Source organism: Rhinolophus hipposideros (assembly GCF_964194185.1).
Source record: "Rhinolophus hipposideros genome assembly, chromosome: 4".
Lineage (NCBI taxonomy): Eukaryota > Metazoa > Chordata > Mammalia > Chiroptera > Rhinolophidae > Rhinolophus > Rhinolophus hipposideros.
Window position 1 is genome coordinate 65,208,341 of NC_138050.1, and position 19,854 is coordinate 65,228,194.

General features: G+C 34.2%; 1 protein-coding gene across 1 annotated transcript in view; it reads left to right on the plus strand.

The window, feature by feature from the left end:
- Window positions 1-19,854, plus strand: part of UGGT2 (UDP-glucose glycoprotein glucosyltransferase 2) — a 147,788-nt gene that overhangs the window by 99,403 nt on the left and 28,531 nt on the right. The window contains exons 24-29 of the mRNA XM_081047050.1: window positions 618-713; window positions 3,798-3,900; window positions 6,556-6,635; window positions 10,096-10,279; window positions 13,694-13,852; window positions 14,209-14,294. Coding sequence (XP_080903176.1) covers window positions 618-713; window positions 3,798-3,900; window positions 6,556-6,635; window positions 10,096-10,279; window positions 13,694-13,852; window positions 14,209-14,294 — 708 coding nt within the window. The remainder of the gene's footprint in view (window positions 1-617; window positions 714-3,797; window positions 3,901-6,555; window positions 6,636-10,095; window positions 10,280-13,693; window positions 13,853-14,208; window positions 14,295-19,854) is intronic.

The following is a 19,854-nucleotide window of genomic DNA, read 5'->3' on the forward strand; positions in this document are numbered from 1 at the left end:
TCTGAATCTAAATTTCTTTATTTGTAAAATGAAAGTGCCTATCTTTTCTCTTTTTTCTTTTTTTTTAAGGAAGCCTTCCATAAAGTTCAGCCAATACTTTCCCAGCATATTATTGAACATATAATACATTTTCTCTATCATGGATTTTCAAATTTGGTTATATTTAATCTAGGTATTTATTTTGTGAAATCTCAATTACTTTTCAAACTAATTTAAAACCATAAAAATCTGGGCTTCTTAACTATATTAAAAATTATTTGAAAGTAAATATCCTGTTATTTACTTTTTGTGTGTTGTGCCTTTCTTTCTTTGCTATGCTTCGACTCATCAAATATTGAATTGAATGATTCACCATATTCTTACAGACTGTTGAGAACACTACTTACAGATGTTTAAAGATTATATCAATGATAAGAAAAATTAGTATGATTTTAAAAGCAAGTCATCTTTAGATTGACAAATTCTACTTACTGGCAAGTTTGGAAGAAAAATCATTTATATAAAGTTTATTGGGTATTTTAAATTAAATTCCCCTTTGTCAGGGCATTAATTGTAGTATGAAATATGAACCTTTCTCTTCCTGAAAAACTCATACATTGTTTATCTTGTTTATCTAGCATGAGTGACCTTGTTATGAAAGTTGATGCCCTTGTTTCCTCTTTGCCTAAAGGTGAAACTCGGTATGATGTCACATTTCTTAAAGAGAATCATAGGTAAGAATGTAATAGTATTGTGTTTTTCTGTCACTGCATCTTGTACTCAATTATGGTTTCCATTTGTATTCATAATACAGCAAAATTAAAGGAGAAATAAAAGTTCTATCTTAGACAATAAATGTATTTTACAAGATTAGGAAAAGAAATTCCAGTTGATTGTATATTCTAGTAAGTAAAGGATGGTATATATGGGATATGAAGTTTCAAATGAGTTATACCAAGTATGATTTGTATTAACCTTCTTTCATGCTCATGATCATTTGAAATTTTGCAGTATCTTGGTAAAATCATGAATAATTATATCTTCATATTCTCAATGCATACTAATACTAAATTCTCAATGCATATAGAATACTAAAGAATTCTGATTAATAAAATGTAGACATGTCCCAAAATGTGTTCTATGAAACACTATTCGGAGATGTTGACATATATATTCTGAGGGAAAAACTGTTCTCTGGTCACGTAAGTAAAGAACACTACATCCTTGGCGGGGGAGAAGTGGGAGCAGATTTTCAGTGTTCATCAACATATTAACAGTTATGAGATACGTAGTTAAGAAGAGAAGTTCATTTTTGGCTAATTAAGCAGTTGGATAAGTTTTTTATCCATGGAACATTTTTTTTGTTAAAAATTTATTATTTCATTAAAATTAGGTTTCTAAAGACAGCTATCAGAGAAATACTATTAGAATAGTAAACTTGTTTATACTTTCCTTTTGAAATTTGAAATAAAATTCATCAAGTTCAATCTACATACAATTATCTGTGTCCCCAGAAGGGAACGTTGCTTGTTGTTTTTAATTAAAGACCATTTAGAATTGGAGGAAAAAATCAATTAGACATTATGTAACTATAGACATGTTTTATTATATGATCTTTTTTAATCACTACTATAAAACTAAATTGAGACAAATTACTTTAACATAAACTTAAAATGGCTGACACTTTTAAGTTTTCTGAATTTATGGTAGATGCAATCTTATGTTGCTTGTTTGTACTATTAGAAGATAAGACATTCTTTAACTCTAGAAAGTATCTTTTGAGGTGTCTTCACACATGTATAATGTTATTTTCAGGGAAAACTTTCTAAAGAGAAATTATCTAGCACTGTTGGGAGTGAAGTTTTCTCTCTCTTTTTTAAGATAACTGAGGTTCTGTACTTTGATGTATTTTAAGCACATCCAATGGAATTCTTTCTACAGACTTTTTTGATTTCTTAAATACCGTGTGCTGAAATAATTTAACACAGATTATTAAAAACTATCGTTATAAATGTTAGTTACTGTACTGTTTCTTTAAGTTATATAATACTTAGGACATTTGATATATTTGGGACTATTTACTCCCTCATTAAATGTCTGAAACATTTGATCTTTTATAGTCTATTGTTATTTTAGTCTCTGCTTTCTTTATCTAGCTTTCACAACTATCAATGTGTCCTGCTGCTTTTAAGCCTACGCTTTATTTTATAAGAGAGAAGGATATGGTGTGACTTTGTGACAGTGATTTGCAATTCTCCATTTTTTTTCTGTTTATTTATGGGTATTGGAATTCTGATTCCTACAAACTCACAGAATTGTCAGTAGTCTAAGGGAAAAAACTTAAAGTAGCAGATTTTATAAAGCATACAAAGTGACCAGTTTTGGGTGGTGCTATAGTATGACAGTAATTTGTAAAATTTTCACCAAGATAACTGAAGGAATTAACCATTGTGGATGGTCTCTTTAATTTAAAACATTGATTTCTAGCCCTTATTTCTAGCAATAATTATCCAACAGGTTCTGTTTCCTGACTCTGCCATTCCTGTTTTAACATTAGTAAATCATACCAACTGCATATAAAATAAAATGTCTTTCATTGCTCTATGTTTGGAGGACCCATATTTGAAGTGAATTTTACATTAGCTTTTATTGAATTAATTGCTAAGAAATTGTTTTACTGCAAAAAATCGAAATGTTTATAGTCTTTCTTTGCTAAAGAAGATATACATTCCTATAATTTTACAGCTGTACATTTTGATTTGGTAATCTTTTTGTAAGCATTGAAAATATTTGCTTTATACATCTCAAAAAAAACTGATTTCCTACATTATTACAGTGTTAAGACTAATTCAACTGGAATATTCTGTACTTTTTGTTAAATATATACTTTTAACTTTTAATTATATTAAATATAGAATTGAGTATCTCCCACTAACCTTTTCTGTGCTTTTAATTATTTCCTCACATTTTCTTTTAAAGATTAGTCCATCTTTTAGATCAATGAAAGAAAAAATGGCAATGACAGAAAGGAGGGGGTGTGGAGAGTATGACTGGGGTGAAAATGAAGGATGATAAATCTAGGGTTTTTTTCTCCCTGAACTTACTTATCTGTTATAATATGTTGGGAGGGGTTTAATACCAAATTTAATAAAAGTACTGAATAGTTAATTTTATAATTCTCAAATTTGAGAAAATACATTTAACACAAAAGCATCTTGGTTTTATTTTTTACATATATGATGCATGAGAATTTGAGGGGCTTAAAATGATCAGTTTTCACTATAATAGTATTGTTCTTTTCTTTTTAATGAAATTTATTGAGGTAACAATGGTTAGTAAAATTACGTACGTTTCAAGTGTACAATTCTGTAGTACATCATTTATATATCACATTGTGTGTTCACCACCCAGAGTCAGTTCTCTTTCCATCACATGTATTTGACCCCCTTTACCCTGTTCTACTATTTCCTCTCCCCTTTGAAGATTTTTTTTAAATCTTCATTTTAAAAAAAAAAAAAAATGAAGATTTCAGTTTTTTGAAATCTTTCATTTTCTCTAATTCTTGAGTTTTCTAATTTATTGAACATAGACATCAGAGTTTTAAATTTGCATTTTCTTCTGTAAACAACCAGGATATTTTAAATCCAGTGAGTCAGAAAGCAATTTATAGCAATTTATATAGCTACGATTAATTAGATTATTGAATGAACTTAATTGATAATTTTTCACTTTACATATTTTCTGCTTTATCTAGCATTATAAATTTATCTAGCATTAATTGATAATTTTTCACTTTACATATTTTCTGCTTTATCTAGCATTATAAAGATAAATCCTCAAGAAAATGATATGTTCTTTGATGTTATTGCTATTGTTGATCCATTGACAAGAGAAGCACAGAAGATGGCACAGTTATTGATTGTAAGATAATAGTTTTGTTATACATTTTATATATAGTTATCATAGTCCTTATTTGAAATTTATAATTAATGTTTTTGAGTCTGTTTTCAAATATAATTAAATAAATGTGATCTTGATTCTGTATTCCATACAACATTTGAAATAGATTGTCATATTTCAATGTATAAAATGAAATGATAAAGCTGTGCACAGGTTGTTGTGGCAATTCCAAGGTTAGGTGTTGCTAAACTTAATTATTGCCCCCACCCAAAATTTATATGTTAGATCCCTAATGCCCAATATGACTGTGTTTTGAAATAGGGCCGTTAGGAGGTAATTACGGTTAAATGAGGTCTTACATGTTGGGCCCTAACCTAATAGTACTGATAACCTCATAACGAGAGGAAGCAAGAAAGAGGGACCTCTTTCTCTTCTCACGTGCACCAAAAGGAGGTCGTGTGAGCATACCGCAATATGGCTGCCGCCTACAGGCCAGGAAGAGAGCCCTCACCATAAACCAAACTGGCTAGCACTTTGATATAAAATAAATAAATGTCTGTTGTTTAAGCCACCCAACCTGTGGTATTTTGTTATGGCAGCCTGAGCTCACTAATACAGAGGTCTTCCCGTCTTCATCCTGTCTTCACGTATGAAGAATGGCTTCTGGAGAAGCTGATGCCTAAGCTTAATTAATTGAAGTTTAAAGTATAATAAGTAACATTAGCCAAACAGGTGAAGCCAAGGGAAGAGGGAATATGAAGGTTGTATTTAATAGTTTTGGTCACTGTAACAAAGGCCAAAGTAACAGTACCCTCAAAACTGAATTCTATTTCTCTCATCTCACAGTCCAAGTATAAGCTGCCTGGAGCTGCTAAGGCGGTTCCATAGTGATGAGGGACTCAGCCACCTCCTGGCTGGTTGTTCAGCCATCCTCATGAAGCACCTTGTCTCTTATGGTCTAAGATCATTTGTCAAGCTCCCAACATCATCTCTGTTACTGCCAGCAGGAAGGGGGAGAACAAGGGCACAGCCCTGAAGCCGGACATATTCCATCCAGTCACATCTTACCAGAATGTAGCCAGTCGTCTGACTACACCTAGTCACAAGGGAGGGTGGAGGCTCTGCAAAAACCTGAAAATTCTTTCACTAAGAAAGTAAGGGATAATGAATATTAGGAGACAGCTAGCAGATTCTGAAAGAACCTTATGTGGCTTATCATTTGAAAAATTTAAAGGTTCAAGTTGTAATTCAGCTTTCAGTAGTTAAATTTGAACAAGCTAATTATTGGAAGGCTATATAGTTTTTCTAGGGATGTTCAAAATTTTGGTGTACTCCTGTTTGAAAAAATTACTCAATTTTTTTTTTTTAAAGACACATTGAAAAAATTCTCAGAACTGGAAACTATTTGTCCTTTGACAGTTGACTTCACTTTTGGAAACAGGCAAAAGTAATTAGATATCAAGTCTGATGAAAGATGTAAGTGATCAAGCTGGGTCATACTGGTGTGTAGTCTATTGAAATTTCAAAATGCTATTTCTCTCAGAAATTAGTTTGCCCTACCAAATCATATTGGAGAGGGGATTATAGATATCTATTATAAGTGTATTAATGTGGACAAATAATTTTGGAAAGCCTTTGCCATTCTACCTATTTATTGTATAACTACCTCTTCATTGTAAAACAAACTTTTTTTTAAGTGTACAAATTCCTTATTCCTAAGGAGAGTCTACTCAGAAAAAAGCATTGCTTACTTCTGAAGCTTTTATGTAAAGGTAGAATTTAAAAATAAGAAATAGGGATTATACAGAATTATAAATTAGGGAATTGCATTACAGTTTCCATCATTGGTAAAGATAGCATACTTCATTTCTGAGCAACTCAGTACTTCACATAACTTGTTATTTCTTCCTATAAAGAAAACGTATACTTATAAAGCGTAGGAAGAAATAGTCTCATTTAACACTTGAGAGAAACCATGTCTCAGCGCCCTCCAATGTAGCAAATATGAGGAGTGATAGAAACGGGAATTGAAACTCAAAGCTCTTAAATCTAATTCCTCCTCAAGCCTGCGTCCTTTCTGTTCCATATATGTTTTTTTCTTCTCCCTTTATCTCATCCTTTGTTTTCTATTTCAAATCCTCACTGGCTTGTTTTGCCTATAGAGGTGGGGACTATCAAAATTAATAATTCTCCTACTTCTTGTGCTGCAGGGAAATGAAGAGAAAATAGAGTACTTCATCAGTATGTAGCCAAGAACTTCCGATACCTTTTAGAATGTAGGTGAAATTCCAAAGGCTCAGGGCACCCTTGCGATTGTAATGAGGTTACCATTTTGCATTTTCAGGTCAAGGTTCTAATAATTATTTTACTTGTTCTTTAATACTAAGGAAATTTATACTATGAAAGAAAGTCACCTTAGGCAAAAGGAAGGCAGCATAACCCTTTGGCAGTGAAATCAACTGTTTGGATTCAAATGTTAACCTCTCCTGTGAATTACTGTGTAGTCTTAGGCCAATTACTATTATACATCTCTCTGTCTCAACTGTAAAAGTAGCTATCTAAGAAGGATATTGTGAGGATCAGATAATATAAATTCAGTGCCTGGTCCATAGTAAATGCTCAATAAATGTTACCTATTAATATTTAATATCAAATATGGGAATTTTTTTCTCACAGGTACTTGGAAAGATTATCAACATGAAGATAAAGTTGTTCATGAACTGTAGGGGTAAACTTTCAGAAGCCCCTTTAAAGAGGTGAGTGAACATAATTTCATTTTGAAATACTTGCAAATACTAAACTGAAAAAAGGACCAAAATTACTAGACCTGTTTTTTTGTTGTTTCTTTTTTTGTCCTTCATAAGATCGTTAACTGATGTACATCAGAAGATTAGGCATAATTTATTAACTTTAATTGATATAAAGTTGAAATAACCTAACCAGGAAAATTGATTCAATCTAATTGCAGAATTTATGTTTATCCATGGGTATTATAGAAACTGTGATTTAGGAATACCTATTTGGAAATATGTAAGTAGAAAATAGGTTGAATTACACCATTTTTGGTTTACCTGTACTTTCAATATTTCAGAGCTAAATTATCAAAATGATCATTATTTTATCACTTATTCAGAGGTCTTGAGATGTAATTAGTTTAGAATAATCTTTCAATGATACAGAAAATGTGTATTGTTATATGCAAATATTCCTCATTAATACTCTTCTGTTGAGTAAAAGTTCTGTACTCGTGGAGCTAACAGAGTTCTCGGTTAGTGGCTAAAATAAGATGAAAGCTTTTGTTCATATTTAGAAAGAAATACAGAAGATAAATGAAAAGTATGAAAATTGAATGAGCTCACCCACTCAAGTACGAATCATCTCCATAGGATCTCTGTAAAGGTTTTGGACATGTAATAAAGAATGGGAATATTGACTATAACTAAGCATAATCCATTAGGAGGGAAACAACTTGACTTCTCATTGTACCAGGTAGATGCTTTGAGGGGTGAATAATACCGCACAGGACAAAAACTATTAAACTGTTCTTAAACTAAGAGTTAAACAGTCTCATTTACTCAGTAACATATTGAGCAAACTAGTGACACATTCATTCCCAGTCCTTTCCTTTTAGAATAAGTTCTGTCTCATCCTTCTCAGAGATGATGGAGGTTATGGGCAGGAATTCCCTCAGCTGCCTCTTATCTCCTGTGCCTCCCAACCTTCCCATGAGGCAGGGGAAGAATGTGTGTAAAGTTCCCTCTCTGTTTTGATCCCATGGTTTCCCATTTGTTCTGGATCCTTGCTTTATCACATAGTCCCTTTATTCCATATCTTTAATTTTTCTATTAGCCTTTTTCTTTCAGCCCGAAGAGTTCTTCAATTTAAAAAAAAAAAAAGAAATGAACTGCTCCCTTAACTTCCATCCTCTAAAGGCCTGACTTTTCCTCTTCTCGTCTTTCTCACCTCAGCTTTTTTGAGGAGTGGTTATACCCCCTTTTCATCATGTCTCATTCACTGTACCCCCCACTGCATTTGGCTTAAACTTCCTCTTTGCTGCTGAATTGTTTTTACTTAATCACAGAGAGATTGCTTTTTGCATCATCCACGGAATACTTTTTGCTTGATGACATTTCCGCTGCCTCTGACAGTCCTGAGGACTTGTTTTGTGCCTGTACTTCATGACTGTCCTCTCCTGCAAGATATTACCCTTCTTTTTTGGCTCTGCCTTCCTGCTGGAGGCAGCGTCGGACATGGCAGCCAGAATCCCTGCCTGCTGGGATTCCCACTCTGTGTAAATTCCCCTTTCACATGGACTGCACCTAGTGATTTGCTTCTAATGAACAGAGTCTGACCGAAGTGCTGGGATGTCTCCTCTGCAATGAGGTTATAAAAGGCTGTGACTTGTGTCTTGCTGGCATTCTCTCTCTTGCCCTGTGGGCTTCTATGCTGGCAAGAAACAGGGTGGTCTCCAGCCAGCCGCTAATCAGGAACAGCAGCCCTCATTCCAGTGGCCCTTGAGGAACCGTATGAGCCTGGAAGTGGCTCCTTCCCGTCCAGCCTGTGATAACTACAGCATTGCTGACACTTAGTTGCACTCAAAATAGTGAAAATCACTATTAATAATAGAATACTTGTTATATGTGATATTGGGAGATAAGGCTCAAATATATAAATACTACAGGTCTCTTAATAAGCAGTTGATTTCAAATCAGTCCTGTTTTTTTTTTTTTTTATACATGTTTTATTATGGTACGAATTTGAATTTACAATGCATTTAGAAGCCATCTGCCTTTCAGAACGCATAATAACAAAAGATAGGTCCCCAAATTATCCATCAACGTGGACAGCTACAAATTCCTTTATAGTATTTGCAAAGTGTGTCTGTCTTTCTTCATTCAAGTCCTGTTTGTCTATTGTTGGGAACAAATGTGACTTTTACTTGAAAGCCACATTTTAGATTGTTTACAATATGTTTTGTTAAGTGAACTAAATTAAATTTCACGTTCGCAATTATATTTCTCATCTGATGACCATTCACAAGAATCTTCAAGTGGGAAGTGTTTTTAAACATTCCAAACCACTCAGATTTCTTAAGATACTACAAACTTTATATTAGATATTTCACTAAGCGGACTGGAACTTTCGTTTCTGAGTATTTGGATAATGTAACTATTTCCTGAATTACTTAATTTAAAAGAATGACTTCAAGTATATGAGAACTGAGAAGAGAAAAATAAATGGCTTTTATTTCTAAAAGCATCCACACTGGTTAAAATATATGTGCTCAAGTTTTTCATAAAGACGCAGCAAGAAGAAAATGGGAGCACTTAAAATCGTGGGCTCTGTTTAGACCCTGTTTGTTTTTAATTGAACTTTTATAATTGATACCAGAAGTTCAGCTTGAATTTTACTTTCTGGTTGTTTCTCTTCATATCATTAGTGATGCCAAGAGATACAAAATGGCTGAAAAATACACCATAGTCAAATATGAAGAAGGATCAGGGAGTGAATATAGATCATAAACTTCTAGAACCTACATAAGTCAGTATGTTAAAGGGATTCTAATCATGTTCATTAAGAAATAATTAACAAGGAGATATATATGCGTGTGTGTGTATATGTATATATATGTATATATATATGTATATATGTATATATATATACACACACACATATATATACATACATATATATATACATATATATATACATATATACATATATATATACATATATGTACATTTCCAAAACAGAAGGGTAAAAGAAGAATTCTGGCTGTCATGTCCGATGCTGCCTCCGGCAGGAAGGCAGAGCCAAAAAAGAAGGGTAAGATCTCGCAGGAGAGGACAATCATGAAGTACAGGCACAAAACAAGTCCTCAGGACTGTCAGAGGCAACGGAAATGTATATATACATACATATATATATATACACACACACACGTGTATATACACACACACATGCACACTTATAGATAGATATATAGATGCACATATATACATAGAGTCTTACACTATGTAATGGTAGAAAAAATAATTGTCTACTATTTATTTACAAGCAGTAACTGTTGTGCAGTATAGTGTGCTTTTTTTAGTCTTTTTAATTAAAGACTTTCTGGTCATATTGTCAGTTTTAAAATATGTAAGACAAAAAATTTCAATGTGATTACAGTATGTTTTTTCTTTTGTTTGTTTGTTTTTTATGCTCTATCAATAGCTTTTACCGTTTTGTTCTGGAACCAGAACTGAAGTTCATGGCTAGCAATGTCATTAGACCAGCGGCAGAATTCTCGGATATCCCCGAATCACCCCTCCTAACCCTCAATATGATTACTCCTGAAGGCTGGATGGTGGAAACAGTGCACAGCAGCTGTGACCTTGATAATATTCACTTAAAGGATGTAAGTAATCATGTAAAGTCATATAAAGAAAGAAGAAAAGGATAAATTCTTATAAAATACTGTAACTATAACAAGCGAGTGGTCATACTGTGGCTGCTCACCAAAATTTTCTTCTTTATGATCCAGCCTTTTCTTTGATTTTTGAGTTTCCCTAACTTCCAAATTCAGCTTCTTTAGTTTTCTGGGTTCCTAGATAGCCTCACCTCTTTCTGTCGCTTCAGACCCCTGGTTCACAAATGCTATTCTAAGATGAACACTGAAGAAAATATGGAGATGGGTGCATGGCAACTTAGGACAACACCACTACGTACCTGTTTTGCCCTGCAGGTTTTACTTTTAACTCAGAAAGGAACAGTTTCATCTAAAACCCTTTTTTTGCCCCACAGCTCAGTCAGAGAAAGCAGTCCTAACGAGATTAGAGTAAAAAGCAGGGAAGAGAGTTTGCTCAAATACGGCTGCATGGGTTCATTGCTTCTCATCACCTCCAGTGTGACCCTTGTCCAGTAAGTGACCAGACTTCTCATCCCGCCTGCTGTCCTTCAGCCCTCAGCACAAAAAAGGAGAGGAGACTCTTTGAAAGTACACTGAGTCTTCCAAACATTCCATTCAAAATAGGAAAGGGATTCAAAAACCACAAAAAACAGAAGCATTTTAGGAGAGTTGGCCTAGAGAACAGGTATTCAGAAACGGGAGGAAACATGTCCCTCTCATTGTCGTCCCTGTTGCCGGATTGGCACTGCCTCTGACCTATTTCCAGCTCTGTGTTTGACAGCTCCTTCCAAATGTAGCCATTGCCCTGACCTAGGCATAAACATTTTACCTTAATAACTTGGTTAGCATTGTTCACCATATTTATTTTTCAAGCATCTCATGTTACCTTTTGCCTAAAGTTTCACTTCTAGGCAAGTTTCTTCTGATCCACTCATGAGTCGAAGTCACTTCCCTGGAACACACCATTAACCCCACTTTACCCACCTAGAGAAGAACCTAAAACTGTCACAGTGACCATCTGAAATCAATCTTTCATATACAGGGAAAGTCTAGAAAGGCAGAAAATAATAAATTCGTGAGGGGAAATTGAGAAATAAAGTTGGCAGTAAGTAAAAAATAAATAAAAAAAAATCCTGTTTTCTCCATTGAGTTGGGTCTCTTAAAGGAGTCTGTTGGGTTCTTCATTAAGAGAGTTCAGTAATGCACATCAGTAAGATAACTGGAAAGATTCTAACCAAAAGGGCAAAGGGTTTGTGGTGGGAGAATTAATGCAGCCTAGAAAAGGCTTTGAGACCAGTCTGCCAGTAAAAAATTTCAGCAGCTATTAAACAATTGATGGAGATTAAGTAAACTTTATTTGTTGTGAATAGCAAATATAACCGTGTCTTTATAGAAGCTATTTAAATAAAGAGTAAGACTAAAATAAAGAGAAATAATTTCTTCTCTCTACAGATTATGTGAATAAACAGGGAAATTATAAATTCTCGCAGCTGTGAAAGTTAACAAACTGCCTCTGAGGCTCTTCTCTCCCACTGTGTGCTCAGAATATTACCTGCAACTGTCCTGGAAGAATACGAAATAATAAAGACATTTGCTAAAGTAGAAAGAAGGAGTAATAAGTAAAGGAAAAAAGTACATTCTGGCAAAAATAAGACTAGTAGTGAGAGAGAGTTGTCACTACACATTAGCTTGCACAAGTACCCCCTGCAACATCTAATTCCCAGACATTACATAAATACCTGAAAAACGCTTGATCTAGAAAAATTCTTCCTTACCAGGACTTTGGTCAACAGTTAATATTTAGAACAGATAAATAAAAATATAAAGGAGATATAAAACATCAAAAAGATCATTAGCTTTCATATTCTTCATAATAGGAACTAATTTAACTTAAATCAGTTTTATGAAATTATTAAAAAATTTAAAATATTCACTAGAAAAAACTTTGAAAAACCAATTTGGCTGTTTTGGGTGTTGTGGTTTGAATAAGTCAACAGAATTGATGTCTGTTATACGAATATATAAGGACAAGAGAAATTTTCACATTAATATATTATAAAATAAAGAAACTATTAGTCACAAGCTGAGTGAATATATTTGGACTTTGCCACAATATCTAATTCATAATGAAAAAGAGTTAAGGTTACTTGATAATCACTTTGGGATACAGTTTTCTTGTCTTTAAAATGAAATAGTTGAACCAGCTGATGTCTACGATTTCTGATTTTTAATATTCTCATATTCTGAGACTAGTCGATGAAAATCTGTTCATCCAGGCAAAGTACTATTTTATTATAAGGACTGTGGGCACAGGTTAATAAGCTGTATGAAGGGCATCACTCAAAATAGTAGTAATTCAACAGTTAGTTCAGAAGCCAACTAAAGTTATTGAAACAAATGCTGTTTTCAGAGAAGTCACTTATTTCTTGTTTTTAAAAACAGTAAAATTATAAGAGCTGGATTCCGAAAAGAAACATTGTGCATAAATACTATAATTACGTTCTGTCGTAATTACAGTCAAAAATAGAGAGTATTTTCAAATACTCTGTGTCAAAAATCTCAAATCATGAAATAAAATTAGATATAGATATGTCACTGTCTTATCTGCTCAACAAAATTGCCAAACTATGTAAAAATCACTTAACATTTGATTTATCTTCATGTTCAGTAATGTTTTTCATATGAAATAGAAAAAAAGCTTTATTCCTAAAAGTATTTATTATATCATTTGCAATAGAGGAAAAGCTGGAAACATTTGAATGACCAGCCACTTAACAGATGTTTATAGAGACGGGGACATGTTCATAGAAAACTATATTTAATGCAAAAAAAAAGCAGGTTATATTTTCTTAGGAAAAAATGTGTGGAAAAATAAATAGAAATAGAAATCAATGCACTGATGTGTTTATGAATTTTTCTTCTGTAGGTGATGTCTATTCTCTTTTCTACTTTCTTGTATTTGCTAAATTTTCTTTCATGAGCATGTTATTTTGAATGCAAAACAATTATTAACATTAATGTTTTAAAATTATAGGAAAGGTGGTAGATGATGATAAGTTGGCTTTCTTGCCAGGTATGAAGTGGGAGCTCTAGGGCAATAGCTGAAGCAGAGCCTTTAAGGTGTTTTCCATCAAAATCTGCCTTGAAGAGATCTTTGCTGCAACTTTATGACATCTTTTCTGCTGGTGATATTGGTACATATATCATGAGGTTGTATTAGTGCTGGTGTCATGAGAAGGGAAGAAAATTCATCATGAGCCTTGGTCTTCAAGAAATTGATTCAACTATTAGGTTCACTCATGTGAAAGACTTGAAGTTGCCCACCCCCACCCCCCGAATACATTGGCTAATATGAAACTAATCACATTTAGTTATTACAATATTTGTATTATGAGAATTACTAATGACGTATTTCCTCCACAGATTGAAAGAGCTGTTACAGCAGAGTATGAACTAGAGTATCTACTACTTGAAGGACATTGCTTTGACATAATGACAGAACAACCTCCTCGGGGTCTGCAATTTACTCTCGGCACAAAAAATCAACCTGTTGCAGTTGATACAATAGTGATGGCCAATCTTGTAAGTATTATAAATACTTAATTGAATGGTACTAAAATTAGATGTTTTGGTGAAATCCTCTTATGTTTTCCTAATAATAACACAAAACATTATCCTGCTATTGCTGAACAACTCCAGAAAAACCAAAATTGAAACCTTGAATAAGGTAATTAAATAAAACAGAAATACGAAAGGAATCATATTTTCAGAATATGCCTTTACAGATTATTGCAAAACTTCCTTTGTTGGAATTCATTTCTAGAATTCATTCATTCCACAGTTAAACACTTTCTTGGATGATTCACGTATATTCTTTCTTGAAAATTAAATCTATTTTTAGTCATATAGTTCTGATCATATTTTTCTCATCTTTAAAGGGATATTTTCAATTAAAAGCAAACCCAGGTGCTTGGATACTGAAATTACGCCAAGGAAAATCTGAAGATATTTATCAAATAGTTGGGTGAGTTGTATAAACCACTTTTAAACTTTCATGTGTAAATAAGTTTGTAGTGTGATACAACCAAGATCATCAAAACAACTAAAATGTTCACAAGTCCCATAGCTGCAAAGCAAAAACTACTTATAAAATGAAAACGACTTATAAAAATTTAAAAGAAGACATTTTTTAAATTTTTGTTTTATTTCAAAAATATAAAAGATACGCCTAATGTACACATCTTGTTCATTATTCTATCTCCTTTATTATTTTCTATGCACTTTTCCATACGTGAGCTTAATTATTTATTATTTAGTGAGAATAGAGTATGTGTTACATCTTACATAAGAAAGCCATTATCCATGGGTGATGTTCAATTTTTCCTTTTTATAAATAAGAATTGGTTCCTTTCACAGTAATTTTCCTGCTTATCAGTGAGCACAGTATAAAGCGAGATCATCACACTTTTTCTGTAGGACCAAATAGAAAATACTTAATGTTTGAGGGCACATGTGATCTTTATCAGTATTCCTTTTTCTTAACAAACATTTTAAAATGTAAAAACCATTTTTAGCTCAACGCCATAGAAAAATAAGTCACCAACCTGATTTCACTTTCCAGCCATAGTTTACCAACCCCTTATAAAGTCTTTATATTCCCTAATAAATATCTGCACTTTTCATTTATTTCAGTAAATATTTTTTGAGTACCTGTTACACCATGCACTGTGTTCAGCAAAGATAATATAGGGCTAGGGGTTATTGTACCTTTTTTCAAAGCTTTCCCCCCTTTTCCTGTACTGTGCATAGCACATAGTGTAATTCAACAAATATGCTTAATAATTTATGCACACAAAGCCTAGAATGCTTAATTCTGTTCTAGGAGGGTTGGGCTAAGTCAGTATTAGGACATTAGGAAGGAGATAGTACCTCAAGAGAGTTTGGAAGACTTGTAGTAACTTACTACTCGTCGTACCACAGACAAAACATTCCAGGAACAGGAACATGGTGCAAATCTGTCATCCAGAATTCGTAGGGCTGTGTGTGTTTCAGAATTTAGAATTTTTACAGATTTTAGAAAGTTAATACAGTACACATGTATGTTATGACATATCAAGCAGGATCTGTAAAAGCACTTCATTAAACAATCATCATTTCTGTTGCAAAACGTGTGAATATTCACATTAAAGGGATACATCATGACTATAAAAGAAAAACACAAGCCACAGACTGGGAGAAAATCTTTGCAAAACATACATCCAACAAAGAATTCATATATAGGATACATAAAGAACTACCAAACTCAACAATAAGAAAACAACCTTATTTAAAAAATATATACAAGAGACTTTATAGACATTTCGCCTAAGCAGATGTATCAATGGCAAATAAGCACATGAAAAAGATGCTCAACATCGTTAGTTATTAAGAAAATGCACATTACACCCACTATGAGATATTGCCACTCATTGATTAGGATGACTAACATTAAAAAGACCGACACTACCAAGTTTTGGTGAGGATATGGAGCAACAGGAACTGTCACACACTATCGGTGGCAAGGTAGAATAGTACAACCACTTTGTCAGGTCCTTAGAAATTTAAGTACACCCTTACCATATGCTCCACGCATTTCACTCATTGATATTTACCCACAATAAAAGGAAAGAAATGTTCATACAAAGACTTGTACATTAATGTTCATAGCAGTTTTGTTTGTAATTGCAAGACACTGGAAACAACCCAAATGTTAACAAATGAATGAATAATCCAAATGTGGCATATCCATACAATGGATGCTGCCCAGCAGTTTGAAGGACGATTTGTTCACACACACAGTGACATAGATGACCCTCGGAATAATTATGCTGAGGGAAAGAAGCGAGGCGGGGAAAAAAGAGTATGTACTATATGTTGCCTTTTATAATTTAGGAAACACTAGGTAATACAAACTATAGTGACAGAACTCAGACCACTGTTTGCTTGGGGTTGGGGAGGCGGCAGGTGGGCAGGTGAACGCAGGGAGGCATATGGGAGTAAATAGATGAACAAAACACAGATCCTTCCTTTCCACAACTTATCCAAACAAGAAAAACAGTTAAGAAAATGAATGACTATTAATATATTATAAATACTGTTTTTAAAAAGTGCTATAGTGGTACAGAAAATAAGCAAAATACACTATGACATTCAGATTGAGCCTTATGAAAATGGTAGTTTCAAGGTATAATTTCAAGAGCCACTCATGCTTTGCTCCAGTCTCTTTGATCTCATGCCAACTGTACTGCCAGGAACTAAGATGTTTCCAGATCTACCACTACGGTCTCACTGGTGCTTTTTGCAGAGTGAAAGCACTTTTGAATTAGATAAGCTGTGATTCATATCCCTTCTCTACCGTCAGCTACCTGTATAATCTTGGATAAGTTTTGGTTTGTTTGTTTGTTTGTTTGTTTGTTTGTTTGTTGCCACCTGGTATCTTTATTTCCTCATGACAAGAGGGGATAATCCTACCTACCTTGTGGGGTCTTGGTAAGGACTAAATGAGATAATCATAGAATGCAGTGTCTCACATATTGAGGAAATGCCTGTTTCCTCCCCACTTATTCCTTCTTCTTGACACATTACAATTACATATTGCATATTATGTATATGTATAGTATGTGATATATGTACAATCATATATAATGTGTATAATATATTATGTAAAACTGTACCTTATAGTAGGTTCTATTTTGTCATCCTTATGATTGTTTGCTATTGTACACAATCTATAAATGGATAGTTTAGGGAGAAAATAGCCCCTGATGTTATATTTTAAGTACTACTAAAGTATTAGTGGCAAACTAATTTTTCTCATTCACAGTTGGACACCTTTTAGTAATACAAATAATTTCAAATTTGTATTAAAACCATAAACTCTGTCATAATGTACTTAACTCTAAATGTGATTGATATGTCATTAAATCCAGAATGGAAAAAGCATAAATGGTACTACTTTGTAGTAAAATTTGTTTATCCCAATTTATGATTTAATTCTAATTGCTAATACATTTAGGAAAACTGTTTTTGAAATATGCTGAAAAGCTAAGCCAAACTTCAGTAAATTGACATGAGTTTCCAAGTCCAGATTTTAAAACCATGGCTAAATCATTTGATCGTTTAAATTTGATGTTTTGTTTATTAGGCATAATCCTCACATGTGTACTTTTTATGTCTGTCCATCTACCCACCAATGTTGACTGCTGCTTACCTTGAGTACAGAAATACTCAAAATTATTCTCTTCTAGAAAAGAAAATCATCAAAGTTCTATTAAAATTGGACAGGTGCTTCTCAGATTTTCCTAATTAAATTATAGAAAATATCAGATACTTGACACATATATATATATATATGCTTTCAATACACTAAATTATTATGATAGACTTTCCCTTGAAATCTTCAGAGAAACAGACTGCCAAGTTAGTATTTGTACATAATTTTAGTTTGGTACCTTTGAGACTGAACTGCTTCTCCTGTTTTATACAGGAGGCAGGAGAGATTTCGAGCAATTTCTGTTCTTTCTTCACATTTCTTTGAGCTGGTCCCTTTGAGAGCTAGCTTTGCCCTCTCTGATCCTGGCAGTAGTTATAGCTCACTGTTTGTGGAGCACTTCTGTGGGCTCATAGAAGGTCTCTGTTGCTGCACCCCACTCTTCTTGGATTTCCTGATCCCTGTCGGCTTCTCTAACATCTTGCCCAGTCTCAGGCATTGCACGTGACACCCACAGCCTATTTTTGCTAAGGTCTCCTCCTATCTCCAGGTTGCCATATTGGCAGGATGCATGACTGCATCATGGTAATAACAGAACAGTCTCTCTCCTGCTTGGCTATGTCTGATCCATGGGCAGTACTTACACATCACCTGCCCAGCAAACTGCCTTCGGGCCAGTCTCAAAGGCAGCAGCACTCTCTGTAAGAAAGCAATAAGAGCTCAGTTCTCAAATATCAGATCCTAGTCTATAGTCCACTTTAGTTTTCCCAGACATGAGCAAGACACAGTCCTCTGTGTCTCCCAGCTTCAGAAAATGCCTTGCAAAGTGCTTTCCTTTTAAAGCAGTTACCTTACTGAGTTTAAGATTAGAAGGTAGTATTCCCCCCAGGGTGTAGGTGGAGACTCACAGCCTGGCAACACCTCTCAGAGAGGGATTTAACTCAGGGAAATGGATTCTTGACTGTCGTAGGAAAGATTGGAGAAGCCAGCTTTCCAGGATGACTAGCTTCCAGGAATGGATAACAGAACACAGCCACGGAGCTGGCCAATCAGAAAGAGCTGCTACCTCTCCCATGATTAGAGAAGTGAGAAAGCACCTAATTGCTGCTAACTAGCATATCAACTGCCTCTCAGTCCCCAGAAAGCGAAGAGATTGCACTCTGAAACACTCATGTAGAAAACCTCTCTGTCTCCATGACTTGCTTGCGGAAAGAAACTAGCCAAGCATCACCTCACGTCTAAATTCCAAATCACATGCACTTGTAATCTATCTGTTTAGTAGAATCCAATCCAGACTGATAGCAACAAAAGAATCTAGGAACAATAACAACAAAAACATTTTTAACTTTCTAACTTATACAGTGTATGCTAAAAGTGGAATGGATGTTGCCTGCCACATTCTAATATGCACTACATTTCTACAAAATGTGTTTCCCAGAAATATTAGTGATATACTCTTGATCCTAAGGCCCAAAACATTTTTTGCTTTTCATAAATATTAATAATAGCATTTTAATTTTCCTTGGAATACTTGAAACAAGTCTTCATCTTTACCTCTACAAAAATTCAAATGATACTTCTATTTAGAATTCCAGGGAAAGTATATGTATATTTTTAAATGCTTCCTGACATGTAGTGAATCCTTTCATTTTAAAGTTAATTGGCCTTTACTGAGATACAATATTCTCATTTATATTCAGTGATGATATAAATTATTTGAATGCTCCCCTCTTTTCCTGCATTGATTCCGTATCAATGAAGTCTGACTCCGTAGGTTGTTCCCTTCATTTAAGCTGCTCACATACCCAGTGATTTTCAGTTGTCTGGCATTGCTTATGACGGTCTAATAGTGCAGTGGTGAGAGCCAAACTGCCCTAGTTGTTTGGATCTATGATAAAAACTGCACTCCTCAAATGATGGTTGTGCATATTAAACAAGTTAACATCTATGAAAAGCTTGAAAAACTGCCTGAAGCAGTGCAGGAGTCTTCATCACCACTACCTCTGCCACTTGGTTGCATTGAGGGAGGTAGCTTTAGATCAGGGGTGTCCAAACTGCGGCCTGCAATCCATCGTTAATTGGCCCGCAGCAAATTCCAAAAATATATTTAGTTTACTTAAATAAACCAGGTGAGGCAACACGTACTTCATCTGGAGTGAGTAGCCCAGCTGTTTGTGTATTTTACCGCATATGGCCCTTGGTGAAAACGTTGAAAAAAGTTTGGACACCCCTGATTTAGATCTTGTATAGGTCTCGCCGCCATGTTGTGCTTCCTGGCTCTACCCTGGTCTCCGTGGGTGGTGGGGTCCGTGGAGAAAAGTTGCTGATGCCCTGG